This window comes from Amorphotheca resinae (assembly GCF_003019875.1).
Source record: "Amorphotheca resinae ATCC 22711 unplaced genomic scaffold M430scaffold_10, whole genome shotgun sequence".
NCBI lineage: Eukaryota > Fungi > Ascomycota > Leotiomycetes > Helotiales > Amorphothecaceae > Amorphotheca > Amorphotheca resinae.
This window is the reverse complement of record NW_020194480.1, coordinates 594463-615171: the sequence shown is the minus strand read 5'-3', so window position 1 is coordinate 615171 and position 20709 is coordinate 594463. Positions and strand designations below refer to the sequence as shown.

At 49.3% G+C, this 20709-nt stretch overlaps 9 protein-coding genes across 9 annotated transcripts; 4 read left to right on the top strand and 5 right to left on the bottom strand.

Moving 5' to 3' along the window:
- Positions 1-1130: 1130 nt before the first annotated feature.
- On the bottom strand, positions 1131-1630 carry M430DRAFT_170394 (hypothetical protein). Its single transcript, XM_024863588.1, has one exon. It carries the CDS (start codon positions 1409-1411, stop codon positions 1148-1150), a length of 264 nt encoding a protein of 87 aa, XP_024718397.1. The 5' UTR covers positions 1412-1630; the 3' UTR covers positions 1131-1147.
- M430DRAFT_107587 (hypothetical protein) lies at positions 1528-3946 on the bottom strand (the record flags this gene model as incomplete). Its single annotated transcript, XM_024861165.1, has 3 exons — positions 1528-2343; positions 2400-2782; positions 2842-3946. 3 exons carry the CDS (start codon positions 3944-3946, stop codon positions 1528-1530), a joined length of 2304 nt encoding a protein of 767 aa, XP_024718396.1.
- An 881-nt stretch (positions 3947-4827) lies between these two features.
- On the bottom strand, positions 4828-6888 carry M430DRAFT_107375 (hypothetical protein; the record flags this gene model as incomplete). The annotated part of the gene is made up of 2 exons (XM_024861153.1): positions 4828-5628; positions 5677-6888. 2 exons carry the CDS (start codon positions 6886-6888, stop codon positions 4828-4830), a joined length of 2013 nt encoding a protein of 670 aa, XP_024718395.1.
- An 881-nt stretch (positions 6889-7769) lies between these two features.
- Positions 7770-8590, top strand: M430DRAFT_44328 (hypothetical protein). The gene is made up of 4 exons (XM_024867690.1): positions 7770-7900; positions 7990-8041; positions 8099-8304; positions 8460-8590. Exons 1-4 carry the CDS (start codon positions 7793-7795, stop codon positions 8502-8504), a joined length of 411 nt encoding a protein of 136 aa, XP_024718394.1. The 5' UTR covers positions 7770-7792; the 3' UTR covers positions 8505-8590.
- A 1397-nt stretch (positions 8591-9987) lies between these two features.
- On the top strand, positions 9988-13266 carry M430DRAFT_144614 (glycosyltransferase family 39 protein; the record flags this gene model as incomplete). The annotated part of the gene is made up of 5 exons (XM_024862899.1): positions 9988-10451; positions 10510-10799; positions 10849-11132; positions 11179-12645; positions 12718-13266. The coding sequence occupies exons 1-5, from the start codon at positions 10225-10227 to the stop codon at positions 13264-13266; spliced, it is 2817 nt and encodes a 938-aa protein (XP_024718393.1). The 5' UTR covers positions 9988-10224.
- A 4-nt stretch (positions 13267-13270) lies between these two features.
- On the bottom strand, positions 13271-14526 carry M430DRAFT_68630 (hypothetical protein). Its single transcript, XM_024869365.1, has 4 exons — positions 14371-14526; positions 14106-14277; positions 13886-14030; positions 13271-13800 (listed from the first exon to the last, which is right to left on the bottom strand). Exons 1-4 carry the CDS (start codon positions 14480-14482, stop codon positions 13474-13476), a joined length of 756 nt encoding a protein of 251 aa, XP_024718392.1. The 5' UTR covers positions 14483-14526; the 3' UTR covers positions 13271-13473.
- Positions 14527-14805: 279 nt separating this feature from the next.
- M430DRAFT_125909 (hypothetical protein) lies at positions 14806-17178 on the bottom strand. The gene is made up of 6 exons (XM_024861968.1): positions 17065-17178; positions 16870-17006; positions 16720-16747; positions 16487-16669; positions 16291-16436; positions 14806-16240 (listed from the first exon to the last, which is right to left on the bottom strand). Exons 1-6 carry the CDS (start codon positions 17094-17096, stop codon positions 15045-15047), a joined length of 1722 nt encoding a protein of 573 aa, XP_024718391.1. The 5' UTR covers positions 17097-17178; the 3' UTR covers positions 14806-15044.
- Positions 17179-17480: 302 nt separating this feature from the next.
- M430DRAFT_60638 (hypothetical protein) lies at positions 17481-18175 on the top strand (the record flags this gene model as incomplete). Its single annotated transcript, XM_024868870.1, has 5 exons — positions 17481-17560; positions 17680-17844; positions 17951-18013; positions 18064-18113; positions 18166-18175. Exons 1-5 carry the CDS (start codon positions 17507-17509, stop codon positions 18173-18175), a joined length of 342 nt encoding a protein of 113 aa, XP_024718390.1. The 5' UTR covers positions 17481-17506.
- Positions 18176-18800: 625 nt separating this feature from the next.
- On the top strand, positions 18801-20643 carry M430DRAFT_21484 (hypothetical protein; the record flags this gene model as incomplete). Its single annotated transcript, XM_024864520.1, has 3 exons — positions 18801-18818; positions 18878-19669; positions 19723-20643. The coding sequence occupies 3 exons, from the start codon at positions 18801-18803 to the stop codon at positions 20641-20643; spliced, it is 1731 nt and encodes a 576-aa protein (XP_024718389.1).
- Positions 20644-20709: the final 66 nt, after the last annotated feature.

The following is a 20709-nucleotide window of genomic DNA, read 5'->3' as shown; positions in this document are numbered from 1 at the left end:
ACGAGGAAGTCCGAGGCGATGTTTGTTATATAAGTGAATGGTTTAACAGCAAGGACTTCATGTTGTATAAGTTTGGTAAGAGGTGGGGTATTTGAGAGGGTGGTTTGGAGTCCTAGAGATTTGTCAATGAAGGCTTCAAGCTTGTCATCCGTATGAGGTTCATGCATAAGATTCATTCCCTTCTCGTCGTAGGTCACTTTCAGTACCCAATGTGCTCAGTTGAGAAGCTACCCAGGCGACCTCCCCATACAGGAGCAAGCATCCTATGAATTTCTCCTACCTCGTGTCTTAGTGTTAGTGCCAGAGATCATGTGAAATATCTAAGGAATGGGCTCTGGCTCTGCAAGTTATTTGGAAGTCAGTAAAGTGAGGGGACAGGTAGCCAACCCTGCCACCCTTCACTATTATAGCTGTAGGCTGGCTCTAGCACGCACTGCCGCATTGGCGTAACATGAAAGCGCTTGTTAGCTGACAGCAGACGTTCTTCTCACAAAGATGAATGTGAAAAGTATGTGAAAAGACTATGACCTTAAGGGAAGGGAAGCATTAGAGTGCAATATGGATAAGGAGACAAGGAGGATGAGGGTTGAGAAGGTAGGATTGTAAAGATATCAAAAGCAAAGAAATTCATACCTTTATACATCTCAAATAAGATGTTCATTATCTTTATGTATATAAAAGTGACAAATCGGCATTACTTATATAGATTGTCCTTACCCTTAAATATTTGATCAGATCTCCTGGATTCAGCACCGCCAGACTAGATTGCCCACTGCTGTACTTGAGAAACCGAAGCTGAGAAGTACTATACTTTCTGCCTCTCAATACTGCCTTGGGTCAAACTTCACGTACTTCCAAATCATCAACCTAAATTGTAGGTCAGGATAGTGTGGCACTCGAACGACCTGTGATACTCGACATTTCTTTCATTGTGGTGCTGAGCGAACATTTCTTACCAAGTTCTATCAAGAAGATTCGCAGATCTGCAAGTCTTCTTTCGATTTATTCATTATCCATATCAGAACTCTCAGTCACCTTCCCATCCCGCAGTTGGAAATCGATGGTTCCGAGCAAAGCAGGATCAAACATCCATGACATCCCAACTTCGTCATAAAGCTGGCGACCTACAGCTACTCCCTCACGATACTCAAATTATGTTCTTGCGTTGAGAGAGGAGTAAGGCAGTCAGTCGGTGGGGACGACACATTGCGTACCGGGCTTCAATGCCTTGAAGGTGAGTACTCAGTTGCATCTCCCGGGAAGATCTGTAGAGTCTTCTTGGACTGCATGAAAGACGTCTATTAAATGGAGCAGTCGTGAATAAAGCCATCTTCATTGCAATAAAATTGACCTGAAAAACAATACGCCATGCCCATAGCCCATCCATGGTATTAACTAGATAATTATACATAGGGACTTCCAATGAAAACGGTGTGGTGCCAAACAAAAGATGAATAGTACTGAAGGATCTGGCCCTGAGTTCATCCGTTCAACTCGCCACTTGATATGCCAGAACAGCATTTCCGTCTAATCCTCATTACCAGTGACTACCCTGATCGTGCCCCCGCCGGTGGCTTTTGGCGCGGTGCGCGCTCTGCCTCCACGCATACTTTTAGCCACATTTTTTGCCATACTCTTTCTCCCTGAACGGGCTCCATTTCGAGGGCTCTTATCCCCTTCCACAAGGGTCAAGCTTGAATTTCTAGACGACAACTTGGTCTGACGCTTGCCGTAAGTCTTCACGATCCTCGGTTTTGTCGTCTTTGACGTCTTTGTCACCTTTTTGGCCACTCGCCTTGAGGTGGCAGCCTGGCGTGCGTTGAGGACTCGAGCTGAGACGCTTTTCTTGATGGCCTTGGCTGCATCTTTAGCTACTTTCATGTTAACGGATGATGTAGATCTCTTGATGCCCTTCGCGTCCTTCGTCTTCCTCTTTTTCGGGCTCGGGGTCTTTTCATCACTGTCCTCATTTTCTCCACCCAACAGTTCCTTCAGCTTCCTCTTTCCGGCTTTGACCCCTGCTTTGACAGCCTCTTTGATACTCTCTTTCACCACTTTCTGATCTTTCGGTCTTGGCCCAAGTACACCGCGACAATTGTCGCTCCCACATCGGCACTCCTGGACGTTCTTAGCAGAGAAAGGATCGAAGTTATAGTCGTATGTCAACTCATCCCCAGTCATAATCGGTTTATCACCAGCGAACAGAGCCATGCGTGGTTTTCCACCGACAATCCATTTCACCATTCTGCAATTGGGGTTGCAGGAGTGATTGACGAAGCGAGCAATGCTACCTTTCGTAGCATCGATGATCATATTTTGGTCAAAAGACATCAGGTAATAACACTTAAGGGCAGATTGGTTAGCGAATAGTAAAGTTAGAACAATACTATAAGACTTACGTCGTTGTCCTTATAATCTTCATTCATACGTCGATCACACTCCTCCTCCGTGATAATCTCTCCGGTATACTCAACAATGATCTGATGGGGCTCAAAGCACCGATTACTTCGAACGCCATAGCCACGATCAGCAGTCTTGATTACTTCGACTCCAATTCTGTACTTGCCGCCACCTCTTCGACGTTCTTGCAAGTCGGCGAAAGCTCGATTGGAGCAATGTTCACGACCAGCTGCGCAATTCGTATCATCGCATTCGTAAAGCATGATTCGGTTTTGGCAATTATCATCACATCCAACTTCTGGTGTGCAGACACATTTTGAAGAGAAACTGTCGAAGAGGGAAGATTTTTTCCACATCGCAGCAGCCTCACCAACGAATCGATCTTGATAGTAAAATTAGTAGCGATCATTAAATACATTATGATGATAGAATGGAACTCACTGCTTGATGTTTTCCGCCACTCATCTGGTTTGGGCTGTCCTGGTGGTAAGGGTGAGCAGACATCGAAAGGCAACTTAAAATCTCTTCCAATCTGCAACAGTCGTTGGCCATGCCACATTGGCATTGGAAGAATACCATTGGGCCGGTATGGTGCAATGTCTTGCAGCCGCTCTCTCTCTTTCCCTTTATTAGAGGACCAGTAATCAAAGTTTGTCCCCTCTTGCCCAGCATATAATCCCTTGGTCAGCCAGACCTTCTCTTTTCTCCCGCCAGCCTTCTTCTTATCCACTTGCTTCGTCTCTTCTACCTTCGGGGCCGTCACTTCTTCTTCTTCTTTCTTCTTCTTCTTCTTCGGCGGCTCTTGCGTGACCAATTTGCCTCTACTCCAGACTTCAAGCACAACAGGTTTCAAGTCGATCTTAGCGTATTCGTTTGTGTCTGCCAAGTTTCTGAGTTCCCTCTTTGCCTTTGCCAACCCGCTTTCAAAATTCTCCCGTCCTCTCTTCCCTAGAACACTAAGCTTCTTGGTGAAGTTCTCCACCTTATCGCCCGCTGAACGCGTCGATTTCCGCCGAGCCAGATCCTTCTGTTTGGTAGTCCTCTTCGGGCTGCTGCCTAAACTGATTTGGCTTCTCGACTTTGGTAGTTTCTTTACAGACCACTCCAGGTCCAGTGCATCGATTCCGTCATGGACTAGCTGGTTCGCGTTCTTCTGGAACGTCTCAGTTGAGGAATTGGACAATTCCAGCGCCCCGACTAATGTATCCCCTGAGATTGTCCTACGACGCGTCTGTGTATCTGCCTCTCCGTTGTTCCTGCTGTATTTCTTAGGGGCGTGTATGGCCGTGCCGCTCAAGACCTTAACATTATATGTGCCGACACTGGCGCGCGCCCGACGGCTGCGTCCACCAGACGGTTGCGCTTGAGTTGTCAGGGCGTCTTCAAGCTTCACCACGGTAGACGATTCACTGACACTATCACCGATGCTTGTTGGAGGCGTCGAAGATGAAGATTGCGTGTTTGGGGAGGCGTCGACGGTGATGACACTATTCGTTGAATCCGAAGAAGAGGCACGCGTCGCCTCAGGATGAAGTGAAGTTGCCATCCTATCGAAAAGGGTTGAGAACACCCCCTTAGGTGGTATGTCGCGTCAACGGGTGGTGTTGATAGTCTGGGAACGAAAGTGACGCGAGGAGCCTAGGTGATAAGGGATCGGTTGTCTGTAGGGAGGGGGGAGATCGAACTCCTCTACCCAACAATACTCAAGCTTTTTGCAAACGATTAGGAAGAAGAGAAACTCGGGATTTGTGTACTTGTAGATATCGACGGTGCAGTGTTCGTTGCGGGGTGTGGTGCACAAGGTAATGTTTGTTTGTACTGCGTATGTTAGGTAAGGTGGGTGGTATGCTAGGTACCTACGGTAGGTATACATAAAAGGGAGGCTGGAGGCACCCAATTACGGGAGTACGGCGTAGAAGAGCACGACCACGCTGATTGGCGAGGAGCAATTGGGTTTACCATGAAGAGAGGAAACATCCCTCAATCTTCCTGCATTTGTTCAATTGCGTGCATTTTCATGGGACTTCGATGTTCTTTTACGGGGGAGCACGGAGAGGGTAAAGCACTCTCATTTCCTATTCCAGCCTTCCGGATCCATCTCCTTCGAGTCCAGATCTCGAAAGGAAACTTCTCGGTAGCTGGAGTTGATCTTAGCTGCGAGACTGATTACAATTAATATACAGCTCCCTCTTGCTCCTCTCTTCTTGGTATTCCCGCCTCGTCCTACCCATGTATGATACAAAAGAAGCCAGGCAGTCATGCCAGTCGCTCGGAATGGTATAAAACACATTGACCAAGATAGAAAAGAGATATCCAAGTACGACCTTCCGGTTGGTCGTACCAAAGCACACTAAAAGAAACGCTAAAATGCAAGCACGTAGTAGTAATGCGATGGAAAAGAGCGATGAAACAGACCCCCGTGTTTGATCATGATCCAGTGCTCTTTCCACGCAATGTTGTTGGTCCCTGAAAGCCCCCCTGACCCCAATGAACACTCTGCATTTCCATCGTTGCCCCAGCACCGTCTTCGACTTCTTTCGTTAGCGGAGCGGCACGCTTGTCTCGTCTCTGTCCGAAGCGTTGGTCGCCTTCTTCATATTGCTGCTTGAAGTCTAAGTAGGTTGGAGGCCTTGGTCGGCAGAGGACCACAAGCCAATTCTTGATTACGCTGTCCTGGGTGAAAGGCCGATGACGATCCTTCTTGAGGAATTTGTGGGAATTGAGATATTCCCTCGTTGTTTCTCCCCGGCCCATGAGGAAAAGATGATAGACCATCAGAGCAGCAGGGTAAGGGGTCGCGAGGATGCCGTAGATGAACATTGCGAATGGGACACGAAGGTGACTTATCGATGCACCGAAGGAGATATGATGACGGTTCATATAGACGAGAACGTGTGCCAAACTTGCAGCGAGAAGGAAAAGTCCAAGGATCGTACAACTGGCAACGAAAGTAAAGAAGTAGCGGTAGTTGCGACGGCCAACACAGTTGTTGAGCCAGACACAGTGGTGATCTTGAGTCTCGATACAGTTATCACAGACTCGACAATGATGGCCACGAGGTGGGCGCCAAATGTTGCAGGTTTTGCAATACTTAGTTGGCACTTCCATCGCAGCAGTAGACGATTGAGCGGACTTGATCATAGTCCAGTCATTCATAGGTGGTGCCAATCTAAGAGGATCCTCGTTCTCAGCAGCGGGAGGCATTGGATGAAGGTTACGAGGAAGAATCTGGGACAGGTCAGCTGAGATAAAACAGAACAGATCTTGGGTACCTACTCCAGGGTCAGAAACGGAAGCGTGGATGAAGGAAGACATGCAAAGATAAAATATATAGGCAAATAGAATGGGTATCGCAGGAGAAACGTGGTGCCACAACCAGGACGCTGAAAATACAAAGAAAAGAATCGATGGAACAAGAACAAATAGCCCGGTGGCAATGTTGATTGGTCTGTGTCGAGTATTCTGCAATCGACCTCCCCAGAAGAAAACGGTGTTGCCCTCGAAATACTGATAATTACGTCCAAGGTTCTGCTTGGGCATATCCTTGGCATCATCGAATGTTGTCAGACCGGGAGACGAAGCAGCGGAAGGTAGCTTCTCTCGGCCGTGGCTACTTCGATTTGGACTATTTGGGGCGGCATCTCCTCTCGGGGTTAACAGGAAATTTGAATGCAAAGAGTTGGGCGACTTCGCAGACATAGGTAGGCCTCCACCAGTGTTGTAACTTTTATCTATATTCAGACTCAATCCCTTCCTGTTCGCAGGGTTCTGTTGCAGTGGTCGCACGCTGTCCGTGAGGCTCCTAGTTGCATGACGATCATTCGCTGGACTTGGATTGGCCGTCGTTCTCTCCGTAGTTTCTTGCTCTGTCATCTCCGTTCCGCGCGAAGGGGGTGAACGCCCATATACATCATCATGCGTGCCGGGTCCCTGCATTGCCGTTGAGTTGGAGTAAAAGCTGTTCCTCGTAGTATGTCCACCATCCTCCACTGGTCCATCCTCACCCATGCCCTGCTGTCCCATTGTAGGCGGTCGAGAGCCTCCCCGCTGTGCTTGCAGTCGCTGCGAACTCATGGGACGGAAAAAGGCATGAGAGGTGAGGGAGGGTACATGCGATTTGCTAGTAGCGCTTTGTGGTCGGCCAACAGAGGAGCTGGATACACTCCCTGGTATGCTTGCCCGTTTGCCATTAGCTCCAGAAAGGGTTCTCCGTGATCGGGTTGCTTGGGACCATCCGCCTCGTTGCGAAGAGACGCCAGTCACGCCGGTATTGGGCCTCGAGGTGGCATCGCCCGTCGCTGTCTGCACGCTACGTCTTCGACTCGTTGATTGTGCCACCGAGGACGTCGTCGGGTCTACCGCATATTCTCCTCCATCATCTGATGCTATATCGGTCATCCGCGATGACAGTGTACTTGCAGCGTCGCCCGTCTCGGATTGCGCGACCTGGGCATTGGGGAATGTTTCGCCGGCGGGAGAGTTTGGCATGGTACTTGGAGTATCGCGAGGAGCCATCCTGGCGGGGCTTTCTTCCTTCTCTTCTAGATGATTTTGTAGTCTCACGACATGCCTTCAAACCATATACAGCGGAATCGCGTGGAGGTCAGACGTGTGGTTCCTGGACTGTCTAATGTTGTTGGTTGCCGGGGAATCGAGCTGGACGTGTGAAAGGGAAGAGCGCAGAGACGGCTCATGGGGATGGAAGAATCGAAGAAAGAGAATTGATAGAATGATTAATTAGTAGAGTGCTGTATGTCGCGGTAAGGAGTGCATGATCAAAGGAAGATTCGTACGGGGAGGGAAAATCGTGCAGGAGAGGACAATATACACAGCTATAAACCTTGTACCCAGTACCCTGCGTCACAAAAGGGGAAGAGATTATGTTTCTGTCCAAGCGCCGCCAATAGCAGTTGCCCGACGCCCATCCACCCAACGCTTTGGGACCATGGGCAAGGGTTCGCGCGCCATGTGTGGTCGCGAGTCTGCGCGATCGAGGGCCTCATTACAACCCATCACTTTGCCAATAATCATGCAGAGCAGGCTGCAGCGGAGGAAATGCTACAGAGCACGGGATAGAAGAGGACAACCATGTGGGCGCGAGCCTTGACTCCTGTGGGAGGTCGCGAGAAGGGTCCAATTATTACTCCGAAGGTACATTCGAAGAATCGAAGTGCATTATGATAGAGAACCTCAGGCAGCCACCTTCTCAAGCCTCTGGATTCTTCCACCGACATCGAGACCTCAGGCATTCATGATTTCGGGCTCTGACAATCACCTGACTTCGAAGTGACGCCTTTTGCCGAGCCAACCTCAATTTACCTACGGATACATCGTACCACTCTTTCTCGAGCTTCTACCACCACCATCACTGCACTTTCAACTACTCCGCATCATGTCAGCACAAGCCGCAAGTAAGATCGCCTCGCAAGCCAGCAAGGCTGCCTTCAAGGCCGACGGCCACCTCTTGAACAAGGGGGCAAAGAGAGATCCGGAACTCTACGTAAGCTCCATTCCGCCATTGCGCTCTTGTTCCGGCTACAATTGGCTTCTCACCGTTAATTTTACCTTTCCATGCTGACCTATTTGCAGATCCTCATGGGAATCATGTCCGGAGCCTTTGGTCTGGCCGGATACTATCTCGGTAAGATGCCCTACGACCGGCGGCGACACACGAACATCAATTGACCTCTCATTGCAGGCTCAAAGCCCACCTCCGCAACATCTGAGACCAAGGTCAATGTTGCCGCTGGCGGCATGCCATGGCAGGGCGAGGGCTCTAAGGCCAACGCCGGGGAGGACTTCAGTAAATACAAGTATCACCCCCAGGGTGATTCCAAGAACCCACCTAGGGAGGCTCCAAGCGCACTTCACAGCGTGATTATACCTAACGTCAACTTACCCAAGGTAAGATACATTTCACAGTTGATAAGAGTCTGGACAGATGAGGTGTAGTGTGAAATTTTCTCTGTGTTGTCTTACACGACGACATCTATTCGAGCTTGGACAGGACATTGCTCTTAGTTCTATCTACTACGAATGGGCTGACACATAATGTCTAGGAGTTGCACGAGAAATACAACAAGTGGGGCAAGGAGGGATACTAGGTTAGGAAGGAGAATAGTGATACCGGGAGTATAGAAGGGGAAGAAGCGATTGTACTTTGTGTATATGATAGACGGGGGATACTTCCAAGCGGTTCAACCATCAAATGTAGATACGATCTCTGATTGAATAAATAGATCCCCCAAGATCTATCTGCTGATCAGTTATCGTGAGCACCAAATTTTGCCCTTGAATGAAAATGCGGAAGGGTGTCCCTCACCTGAAGAGCCATATTCGCACTGAATGTCACGTTTCCAGCTCTTGTCTACCTTATCTGGTCAACGTATAGAAATTGGTTTGATGGTCCGCTCAAATTCGGATCCAAGAATAAAGGTGACGAGGTGGCTCAGGTCGATGTGATCAAAGACAGTATACATATCTCTTCGTGTTTGCGTCGAGTTTCTGGAAATCACCGGGCAGACACCCTTACCATTTCTTCTACGGATCGTTGGTTTTGTTCGATTTGCTAAGTTCAAATCTTATCAAAGCCTTGTCATCCGGGTACAGTACCTTATCTACCTAGATATATGCGTCAACAGTCAGGTTACAGACCCCGCCTCGCCGCCCCCCCCCCCCCTCCCCAAAAAAGAACCCAAAAAGCACTAGCCAAATTAAATGCAGAATATTGTAAAAGTGAAGCATGTCTTCTCTCTCTACTTCATGTCTCTATATATTTTGTGTGGTCACCAGAATTGTTGAACCATGGCCCGACTTTAAACGTCGGGAGATTGTCTGGGAAGAAGCAAAAGAGGCTCAGGCTGTCAGTCATGGATACCGTGATGCCACTGAAGATTTCACTTAAAGGGGGGGATAGGTCGTGGGGGGCGGTTGACGGATGTAGGATTATTATTAAAACATGGAGGATAGCTTTGAGAAGATAGGACCATTGATGAAGAAATAATAGAGCAAATGGGCGACAGAAGTCAGAGTTGTAAATTGCGAAAGCTAATATAGATAGAGGTTTACAGGGATGCCGAGTACTCTTCCTTGGGAAAATCATGTAACTCTGCTCAAAACCAAAAGGATCTCAAAGTGCCAGTCTCCTTATCTGGCGAAACACCATGATATTCGCATCAGCCATCTGCAGAGCCTCTTCAGCCCTACCTATCTACCTACCTAGGTAGGTGGGTAGAAGATTTCTGCACGTGATATAAAACACGGGGTAACGTGAAGGACCGTCCGGAGGTTGACGAGATCTAAAAATAACAGAAAAAAGTAAGGTAGCTTCTAGGCCCTACTTGTCATGAAGTGTACGTGCGGCGATAGAAGAGCACATGAATGTAGAGCAACAACACCTAGAAGGCAAGATCAAGTTTTAATCATGGCCTAATTACCCAATTGTCCAGCTATTCAGTCTTGAAGGTTACCTAGTATAGTACCTAGGTATGTAGCAGAATAAGTCGTAGAGAACCAACGCCCGCGCATCCGTCGCTACGAAAGGTGAAGGTGTCGTGTCATTAACTCGGGAAAACTAACACCTAGCAAGGGGCATCGCGCAAACTGTACCTCACCCTACCTTCTCCCTCTGAGAAGCTGCTCGACAACTTCAATGCACCACTTTTAATAATCTTTGCGGCTCCTTCTTTACTTTCTTTAACGCATCGTGACGACTTCGTGGGTAATTGGCGCATCTTCAGGAGTTTGACGCGTGGGGCTGCAAAAGCTCCTCAGTCCTGAGCCTCAAACCCTCTCTTCCTTTGGACCCTTCCTTAACCATCAACCATGGGCCGATCTGCAAAATCATCGTCCCCGAAGACGTCTGTCCGCTCGTCGCCAGCGGCCCCCAGCAAGAAACATGACGATTATACTTCGGAGGGTGTGGAGGACAGAGATGTGTTTCTACTCCCAGGATCAGACTATCGGGTTATGATAGGCGTAACAATCGTGGCAGCCATTGTGAGACTCTTCAGAATATACCAGCCTAGCAGTGTGGTCTTTGATGAAGTCCAGTACGCATTACATGCCCATCATTTCATTGCCCAAAAGCTGACCTGCGCCCTTGAACAGCTTCGGTGGTTTCGCATCAAAGTACATCAAAGGGAAATTCTTCATGGACGTCCATCCTCCCCTTGCAAAACTGCTTCTCACACTTGCTGGTTGGCTAGCTGGATTCGATGGAGAGTTTGATTTCAAGGATATTGGCAAGGACTACCTTGAGCCAGGAGTACCATACGTTGCCATGAGGATGCTGCCAGCCATCTGTGGTATCCTTTTGGTCCCGACGATGTTCTTGACTCTGAAGGCTGCTGGATGCAGAACCATGACAGCTGCCATGGGAGCTGGTTTGATCATTTTTGGTAGAAGCTATCTCCTGGTCTGAAATTGGGAATTGCTAACAGTTTTCAGAAAACGGTCTCCTCACTCAAGCTCGATTGATCCTCCTCGACTCCCCTCTCATGATAATGACCGCGTTCACCGGATTGGCATTCACGTCATTCACGAATCAGCATGAACAGGGACCATCCAAGGCCTTTCAGCCAACTTGGTGGTTCTGGCTTGCTATGACTGGCCTTGGTCTCGGTGCGACGGTAAGCGTGAAATGGGTAGGCCTCTTTACGATTGCCTGGGTTGGAAGCTTGACTGTCATACAATTGTGGGTATTGCTTGGAGACACGAAGACTGTGACACCGGTAAGAATCCCTCTCTACAAGCGTGGATTTTTGCTGATCTGAATAGCGTATCTTTGCCAAACATCTGGTTGCTCGTATCTTCTGCCTGATTGTCATACCTGTGACGTTTTACTTGGCTATGTTCGCCATTCATTTCATCTGCCTGGTAAACCCTGGGGATGGAGACGGATTCATGAGTTCAGAATTCCAAGCCACTCTTAATTCAAAAGCTATGCAAGATGTCCCTGCCGACGTTGCATTAGGTAGCCGGGTCACTATCAGGCATTATAATACGCAGGGAGGTTATCTGCACTCCCACAACCTTATGTACCCAACGGGAAGCAAGCAGCAGCAAATCACCCTCTACCCGCATAAGGATGAGAACAATCTTTGGCTTCTCGAGAATATGACTCAACCTCTAGGTGTCAATGGAGAGGCGATAAACGGTTCGCTTGCGTGGGATGCACTTAGTCCACCAAACTTCATTAAGGACGGGGATACTATCAAGCTGCTCCATATGGCCACTAGCCGCCGACTCCATTCTCACGATGTTCGACCGCCTGTCACCGAGGCTGACTGGCAAAATGAGGTTTCTGCATATGGATATGAAGGCTTCGAGGGCGATGCAAATGACTATTTCCGGGTTGAAATTGTCAAGAAGATGTCAGACGGGGAAGAAGCTAAGAAGCGCCTACGAACTATCGAAACGAAGTTCAAGCTTGTCCACGTTATGACCGGTTGCGTTCTATTCTCGCACAAGGTCAAGCTCCCTGAGTGGGCTTCAGAACAACAAGAAGTCACCTGTGCCAAGGGCGGAACTCTACCAAATTCCATATGGTACATCGAACAGAACGATCACCCTCAATTGGGTGAAGCCGCAGAGAAAGTAAATTACCGGAACCCTGGATTCTTTGGAAAGTTCTGGGAGTTGCAAAAGGTCATGTGGCAAACCAATGCCGGTCTTGTTGAGTCTCATACGTGGGACTCTCGACCTCCCTCCTGGCCCATTCTCAGACGTGGCATCAACTTCTGGGGCAAGAACAATCGTCAGATCTACCTCATTGGCAACCCTATTATCTGGTGGAGCTCGAGCTTAGCTGTTGCGATTTTCGTAATCTTCAAAGGTCTTGCTATTCTAAGATGGCAGAGAGGATTCAAGGACTACGACAATACGGTCTTCAAACGGTTTGACTATGAAGTTGGTACCTCGGTCCTTGGGTGGGCGTTCCACTACTTCCCGTTCTACCTCATGCAACGTCAACTATTCTTGCATCACTATTTCCCAGCCCTCTACTTTTCCGTCATCGCTCTCTGCCAGATCTACGACTATGTCACTGCCCGCATCCCTGGCATTGGCCTCCGGGAACGCCCTTTCATCAGCCGTACCGGAGCCGTTATTTTCTTGACTCTTAGCATTGTTGCCTTCGGACTATACTCCCCTCTCGCATATGGCAATCCATGGACACAGTCCGCGTGCAAGAAGGTTAAGCTATTCGAAACTTGGGATTGGGATTGCAACAATTTCCTGACCGAGGTAATACCGTCCCGAAAACTTCCAAGCCGTGGGAACCGGGGTTAGCTATTGCTTCAATACTGACCTACCTAGTATTCCCAGTATTCGACTCAATCTATTATCCAAAACGCAGTACACAAGACAGACACACCTTCAGTGGCAACCGATATTGCTGTGCCACCACCACAGGGTGAGCAGAAGCCCCTCGTGCAACAGGACCAGCACATATCAGAAGCTCCTGCCTTAGTGTCTCCGCCTCCCAATGTGCTAGGTCACAGTATAGTTTCTCGTGAAGAAAAGGTTGAATACAGAGATCAGGATGGTAATCTTCTCGATCCCGAGCAAGTTAAGGCTCTGGAAGGAAAAGTCAGTTTCAAGACCCGATACGAAACCAGAACTCGGATGGTTGACGCCCAAGGCAACGAGATCCACGTCCCTGAGGAGGCGGGTGTCGCGCCACCTCATCCAGATGTGGAGGGTGTTGACCGCGAGACTGTTGGCGTTCCAGAGCCTGATGTTCAAGACAAGCCTGCCGCTCAACGTGAAGTCAAGGCTGATGAGAGCAAGGAGGAGAGTATCGTAAAATCGGATGCCGGTGCTGCAAAGCCTGCAAGTGAAGGCAATGAGGCTACTGCTGCGTAGACTCTTTCCTGTGTATGGTAAGGGAAAATGTAGCATTGGAATTTCATTTTGGCCGCGCACCTCTGTAAAATAGGAAATGAATCTTGTTAGCGTCACATCCGGAAAACCGTGCAGCTTGAATATCAATATTCTTGTATTAACAGGTCCTCCCATGATTCCTTAGCTTTTACTGTTGCGTTTTCAGGTGAAGACCCGAAGAACGCACGCCTACAAATACTTGGCAAAGAAGCCCAGGAATATACCATACCCGCGTTCATATTCCTTCTTGACCTTCTCATCCTTCAAGTCGCTTCTCGCGCTCATCCACCCATGAATCTGATCGCCAAACACTTCCACGTGCTTCTCAACCTTCAGGGCCTTCTCCCATGCCTCGACCTCACTTAGAGATTCATCCTTAGAAGCTAGCATGCACACAGGAATAGTGATCTTCTCGGCATCAGCAGGGTCGATCATTCCTGGGTGCGCCTGGACGGTTGCTTTGAACGGCGTATCGGGGCCGGAAGCCAGGGAGATTACTTTGCCTCCCCAGCAAAACTATCGACTCTGTTGTTAATGGCAGTACTTCGTTGTAAGGGGAAAGGGGGGGGGGGGAAGAATAAGATAGGAATAGTATTATTACCCCAACGGCACCCCAGGTCTTCTTCCCGTATACATCCTCGATATCCTTCAAGATCTTGGGGATCTTGGGTACGGCAGTTTGGGGCGTGCGAGAGGGAAACCATGAATAGAGCGCTGTTTTCTGTTCCTCTGTCTCGGGGGGATACCTTTTGGGGTATTCAGTTACTTGGATATCCATGGATATCGGTAAATGCAAAGAGAGGGGCTATGTAGGTACTTACCAGGCGATATCGGCAGGCTCCCCTTCGAAGAAGTCGGGCATGAACACCTGGTAGGAATGTTCCTTGTCCGATGTGGCTAGGATATCAGCGCCTTGGAGCGTCTGGGGGAAGAAACCAAAGATGTCGTAGATGATGAGGATGGCAGTCTTGGCATCGGCTGGACCCGTGACATCTGGATATTCTTAGGAGATGGGGTATAAAAAGGGGGTTTCTCCCCATCGCGTCGGATTGGGCCATGTTGAGATGATATTGTATGGGGACATACATGTCTTCAGACCGCCGCCAATGGTCTCATACTTTCCCTTGTGCTGGTACCCTTTCGAAATAATCGGAGGGATGTTGCAGCAGGCTTCGCTGTGGCCATCAATGGATTCCATTTTCTGTTTAATTGACAGACTCTCTCTACGATTCTTCTTCTTGAAGTGAGGAAAAAGATGGGATGTTGAGATACGGTATTGTTGTTGCGCGGGTGCACATGTGAGGCGCAGCAACCTTGCCCATCCGCGAGGAACTGACGACCCCGCTGCGCATCTTCTGCGTATCACATACCAGACAACTCCAAAGGGACGTTCGAAGTTGAAAAATGGGAGTAATTTGGCACTTTGGTCAAAATACGCATGAAGCACGAAGCACTAACCACTGCTGAAATCTAGCTTCTGATTGTAACGGAATGATCTATAAACTCAATAACATCGCTGTCAACTTCCCTCAAATATCAGAACTTTACCAGCCAGACCTCATGTATCCAAGATCTACTTGGATACGTCTTTTCCCTTTTAACCGTTGAATTTTCATGTTGTTTTCATCTCTTACTCTTCAGCTCCTCCCCATCAGATGTCTAAGAACCGAAATGCAAATATAAATGCATCCGGCTCATGTAGCGATGTCTAAGTTTGTCATAAAAATGTATCCCAAATCATGCGAGTTCTTGGCATTTGATCATAGACGGTCCAACAAACCCTGGCTCTCAAGCATCAACACGATTTGGTGAACAGCGCTTCTGACACTCGTCTTCTCGATATCAACAGTGAGATCTGCCTTCACAGGAACCTCATATGGGTCATCCACACCAGTGAAACCCTTGATTTCACCCCTTCTTGCCTTCGCGTAGATACCTCTCTTATCTGTCTTCTCAGCATACTCCAAGCTGGTGGCAACATGGACGAGGTAGAAATCTCCATATTTCTCGACCAATTCCCGAGCATGCTGTCTTGCATCCTCGAACGGAGCAATTGGCGCAGCAATCACTGCAGCTCCAGAACGGGTCAATTCCGATGCAACAAATGCGATGCGTCCGATGTTGCGCGTTCTGTCGGCACGGCTGAATCCCAGCTCTGAGGAGAGCTCTGAACGAACAGTCTCACCCAAGAGGAGAGACACAGATCGGCCTCCTTGTTGGTTGAGGGTAACGTGAAGGGCTCGAGCGATTGCATCCTTTCCGCTGTTCTGGTAGCCGGTGAGGAAGACGGTGAAACCTTGTGCGGAGCGTGGAGGGTGCGATTCTCTCAAGACGCGGACAACTTCGGGGTAGGAGAACCATTCAGGAATTTCACGTCCAGTGCGCAGTCTGTTACGAAGCTCTGTGCCCGAGATATCAAGAGTGCGAACGCCTGCTGGGACCTCATCCTTAGGTCGGTATTCATCGCTGTCTGGGAGGTATGTCATCATCTGGAAAGGAACGACTTCAATTCCGAGCTCGTCTTTGTATTTCTCAACGGCATGTTGCGCATCGTACGGACCATAGAACTCTTCGCCCTTGCTGTTCTTGCCAGGCCCAGCGTGGTCCCGGCCCACGATGAAGTGAGTGGCTCCATAGTTCTTTCGGATGATGGCGTGCCAGATAGCTTCACGGGGTCCACCCATTCGCATAGCTAGGGGTAGAAGACCGAGGACGGCCATTCCATTGGGGTATCTTGGGAGCAGTGCTTGGTAGACACGAACACGAGTAAAGTGATCAATGTCTCCTGGCTTCGTAAGTCCGACGACAGGGTGAATCAGAACGTTGGCTTGACGGGCTCTTGCGGCTCGGACCGTTAATTCTCGGTGCGCACGGTGCATAGGGTTTCGGGTTTGGAACGCAACAACTCTCGACCAACCGAGCTTATCAAAGTGCAGACGAAGTTCTGCTGGGGTGTCTTTGGGCTGTCAAAATCTGTAGAAGGAAGGTTGGAGTAGGGAATCTTACATCTTAGAGCAACATAGTCGTAATGCTCCAGACGGTTGATAGCATCAAGCTTTCCTCCAACATAGTACTCGCCAGCTGTGTTGTACAAATATTTAACTGCAGGGTGGTCTGGGTCTCCACCAAAGACCTCCTTTGCCTCCTTTTCCCTGTTGATTGTTAGAACTAGCTCACGCATTAGAGGACTGCGCGAACTTACTTATCCGGCTTGTAAACATCGTCGATCGTAATGATCGCGAGGTTGTTGTCGTCACGGAAGTCTCGAAGAGTGACTCGTGCTCCTGGCTTCAAGCCTAGCTCTTCGACCTGTTTCTTCGATACATCAAGAGGGATTGGCATGCTGAAGAGTTTGCCATCTGCCAATCTGTTCTTCTCGACCACGCTGTGAACTGTGAGTCGGTGCTTCATTCATGGCATTAATAGTGACCATACCCATTGTAGTCCTTTTCGTTCATGAAACCTATTGTGAAGACCGAGAAGTCAGTGTTGCTTTCTTCCGAGAATAGCGAAACGGTTGCTTTGCCCTGGCGGCGGGGTCGATCATGCAGTTTGGTTACCCCACTATAGAAAAGAGGAACACACCTTCCAGAGGAGAGAAACCCCCACTCAGGATCAATTCTAAATCGCAAAGCTGTCTCTCCGTCAAGACGATTGCAGGCAGCTTCTCGGCCTCTGCGGCAAGCTGGTCATGCTTGTGCGCATCTCGTGCGAGGAGGTCTCTGGTGAACAGTCAGCACAAAGCGCAGTCGGGAATGGGTCTTGATGTCGGTTACTGACTTCAATTGTCCACCGTGGGGAGAATTGGCCATGTTTGCTGAGACTGAAAAGGACTGAACGGGCTGAGGACGGGCTGGATAAGGCTCAAGAAGAAGGAGTTTGGAGGTGGAAACGGAATGGAGGGGAGAATGGCGCAACAGGTCTCGAAGCCAAGGAGAATAATTTTTCTTTATACCGACGGCAGTTCTATCTACACAGACACCTCCGCCGCCGATACAGGAGTAGGTAAGCCGGAGCAGATTAATAAACTCCGCGGAGGTCACGTGAAATAGATCTAAAAGATCTTATCTTATCTATGTTCCTTGTAGAGACCGGATATACACTATCTCCGTAAGCCGAGGATGACTAAAAGCCGCCTTCTCCGCGTATCTTGTAGCTTCATATTTTTTGGGGCTTAAGTGAACCTCGATTGACAACGATCCCTCTACCAGATCTATCTAAGATGTCAGTCGTGCAAGGTGTCAAGGGCGAAACGTCGCAGCAGGCAAGATCTCTGGTATGTGTGCCACAACCTCGTTTTCATTCTTGCCACTGAGGGCAACATAAGAGTGCCTCTGACCGAGGCTACGCCAACAACGATATGGACCTATGAAGTCTCGCTGACAATCACAACAGTACCGTCAGTTATTACGGCAGGGCGATCAGTTCGCGGCATACAACTTCAGAGAATACGCGAAAAGGAGGACGCGCGATGCGTTCAGAGAGCATAAGGACGTTCAAGATCCGAGAGAGATTCAGCAATTGATACAGAAGGGGTTGAAGGAGCTCCAAAGCATGAAGGTGCGTAGAAGAGTTAGGATGGGTCCTTTATACTCTCTCCAAGCAGCCGGATCCTCTTGGATATGGCCATACAGTGGAAGGAGGCCTGCTAATATTTTCGGCACAGAGACAAACGGTTATCAGCCAATTCTTCCAGCTGGACCGATTAGTGGTGGAAGGTGGCAAGTCGGTATGTCTCTCCTCGATTGCTCAGAAGACATTAACTGATATCCTGTACAGGGCAAGCAAGGAGGGCGGAGGAATGATATAGTTCGGCAGAAGGATACTGGGTAAGCAGGAGTTCCTTCCGTCTTGAGAACGCAGGGAACTAACTCTTGACAGATGGGACTGAGGAGGGAAAGGATTTCCTGAGCACGAATTCCATATGTGTAAGCGCGTGAAGTTATGCTAAGAGAATGGGGATCCTGAGCACTGAGCATTAATTGTACACCACCTGTAGATATGGAGTTCGATGGGTCTCTTGCGAGGCAAGCAAGTATATTTTATGAACAGCAGCATCGAAATGGAAATGCGCCTACAGCGCCTCTCTCGGAGCACAAGTTATAGGTTGCAGTTTGATGATCTGGTGGTTTCTTTTCCCCAGCTTCTTCAATTACCTCTGCTTTGGCTGCCTTGTTGACGCCCGCTCAACCAGCCTTTGAGTATACAGCATCCGCACACCCGGGTTACTTTGACGGAGGTAGCCAGGCAAACGTTTTCAATCCGTGTTATTAAAAGAATAAATGTCATTTTTAGATCATTGTGTACGACCACCGACCGCTACCTTATTTCCTTCCACCCCTGAGACCGCTGTCACGTGGATGCACTACAAGCGCGCTCGGCCACCGTAGCATCAACAGCTTCGCCATCAGGATTCAGGGAAGCTCGGTTTGCTATCTCATCGCGCCTCCCCTTGACCTGGCGCGCGCGCGTTCTGTTCTGAAAATACTCATCTTCACGCCCGAACTGAGGGGAAGATGGCACCACCTGCGCCTGTAAGTTCAATGCGTGATGCGCCTGAATTATTCACCAGACTGAGTTGCGCGACAAACAGTATAGGCCTCAAAATAATAGACGGCAAAATCGCACGGGGTATGTCGACCACGATGTTTTCGAAGGCCTACCAGTTCGACATTGGCGTCGCGACTATGTGACGGTGGCACCGGCCCCGCCTCCAGATAGCACCCCCGCGGAGGACGATACTTGGGCGGTTGAACTTCCCCATGGAATGCCCAAGGATTCTCACCTCTTACCCCAGCACAGTCAAGATCTCTTACGCGCTGCGCGGTCTGGCCGAATATTCAAGCGCCCGGCACCAGCTGAGGAGGAAGAAGTTGACACCGAGGCTATATCTGGAGATAAAGTGGAGAAGAAGGATGACGATCCAAAGAATAGAGGCTTTATGGCCAGGGCATGGAAGCAGGTACCGCGTCACCTGGAAGGACCCGATGTCGAGTATTTAGCCAAACGGAGGAAAGGCCTTATCACAGTGGCATCGCAATCCTCCGATACGGTAACAACATATTCCAAGGCGACGGTGAAACGCATCGATGCAGCAGGCAATGAGTACATACAGGACGTTGTGGTTCCGCAGGGTCAGCAAGTCGAAGGGGAAATAATCTCGCAAACAATCATCCAAAATCCGAACACTAGGGCATTAGGTGATGGACCACTTGCGCCCCCAGCCCCATCGAGACGGAAAGGCCCGCCGCCGAAAAAGAAGCCAAAAAGCACAGGGAAAGGGAAGAAGAAGAAGGCAATGGCTCCTACTAGCGCCCCTCAGATACCAAACGCTGAAGTCGTTGCTCAAAGTTCGGATGGAGCTGGTGGAGCTGCTGCCCTTTCTGTGAGTATCGAAATTAAGATCCGTCTTAGGTGCACCAACTAACTCCGTATAAGGATGTCAAAACCGAGAATGAGAATGGCGCTGCAACTATAAAGGATGAAGATGTAGAGAAGGCTGATGACCAAATGGTAGTATCTGATGACGATGAAGGCGAGGAAGGAGAAGAGGGCGAAGAAGGAGATGACGACGAGGAGACCCCCGACAATCACGACTCACCTTCTAAACAACCACCTTCACCTGTATCTGGTAGCGCCACAGCGACAGATGAGATTTCGAGTGTTAATCCTCTAGATACCGAGATGACTGGCGTTGCGTCTACCAATCCTCCGATGCTTAATATTGATCGGGAAAGAATGGGGACTAAAGCCGGAAGTCCATTGAAGAATGTGGCTTTAACAACTTCTACCCTCGCATCCCCTCTCGAATCACCAACCGGCGCCTCTCCAGCCCAACTACAAGAACCCGGCCAGAAAACGGAGCCTGCTGCTATTGATGAAGCTGTGCAGCGAGAGGTTGTGGAAACCGCACCTACTATCCACCAATCAACCCCACCCGAACCTGCGATGACTGAGGTGGATGCAACCATGGAAACCGGACAAGAAGAGGATGAGATGTTACTTGACACCGTTGATAATACCAACAGTTCTGATAATTATGGGAACAAAATAGCCCCCATCACTGCTCCTAAAATTGACGCTCCTATAGAGAAGTCGGAGGTTGCTGGAGCTACCCCTTCTGAGCCAGTGGAAAGCCAGAAAGGACAAGAGACCGAGCCCCGACCACTGGAACCGCAGACTGTAGAGAAAGAAAACGTTGAGTCTGCTCCGCCAGCAGACAACGCCCAGGCTGTCGAGGATGATGCCGGCGACTTCCCGGATCTTTTAGGAGGTTTAGAGAAGAAGTTAAATGAACCTGTGGCTGAAACTCATACTGCTGAGCCCGTCTCGGATGCAGTTGAGAAGCAAGATACCTGAGAAATCTATCAAGGTGGGGCTGAGGAAGTCAGATATACACGGTAACGTGGCGGAGACCGCGGAAAG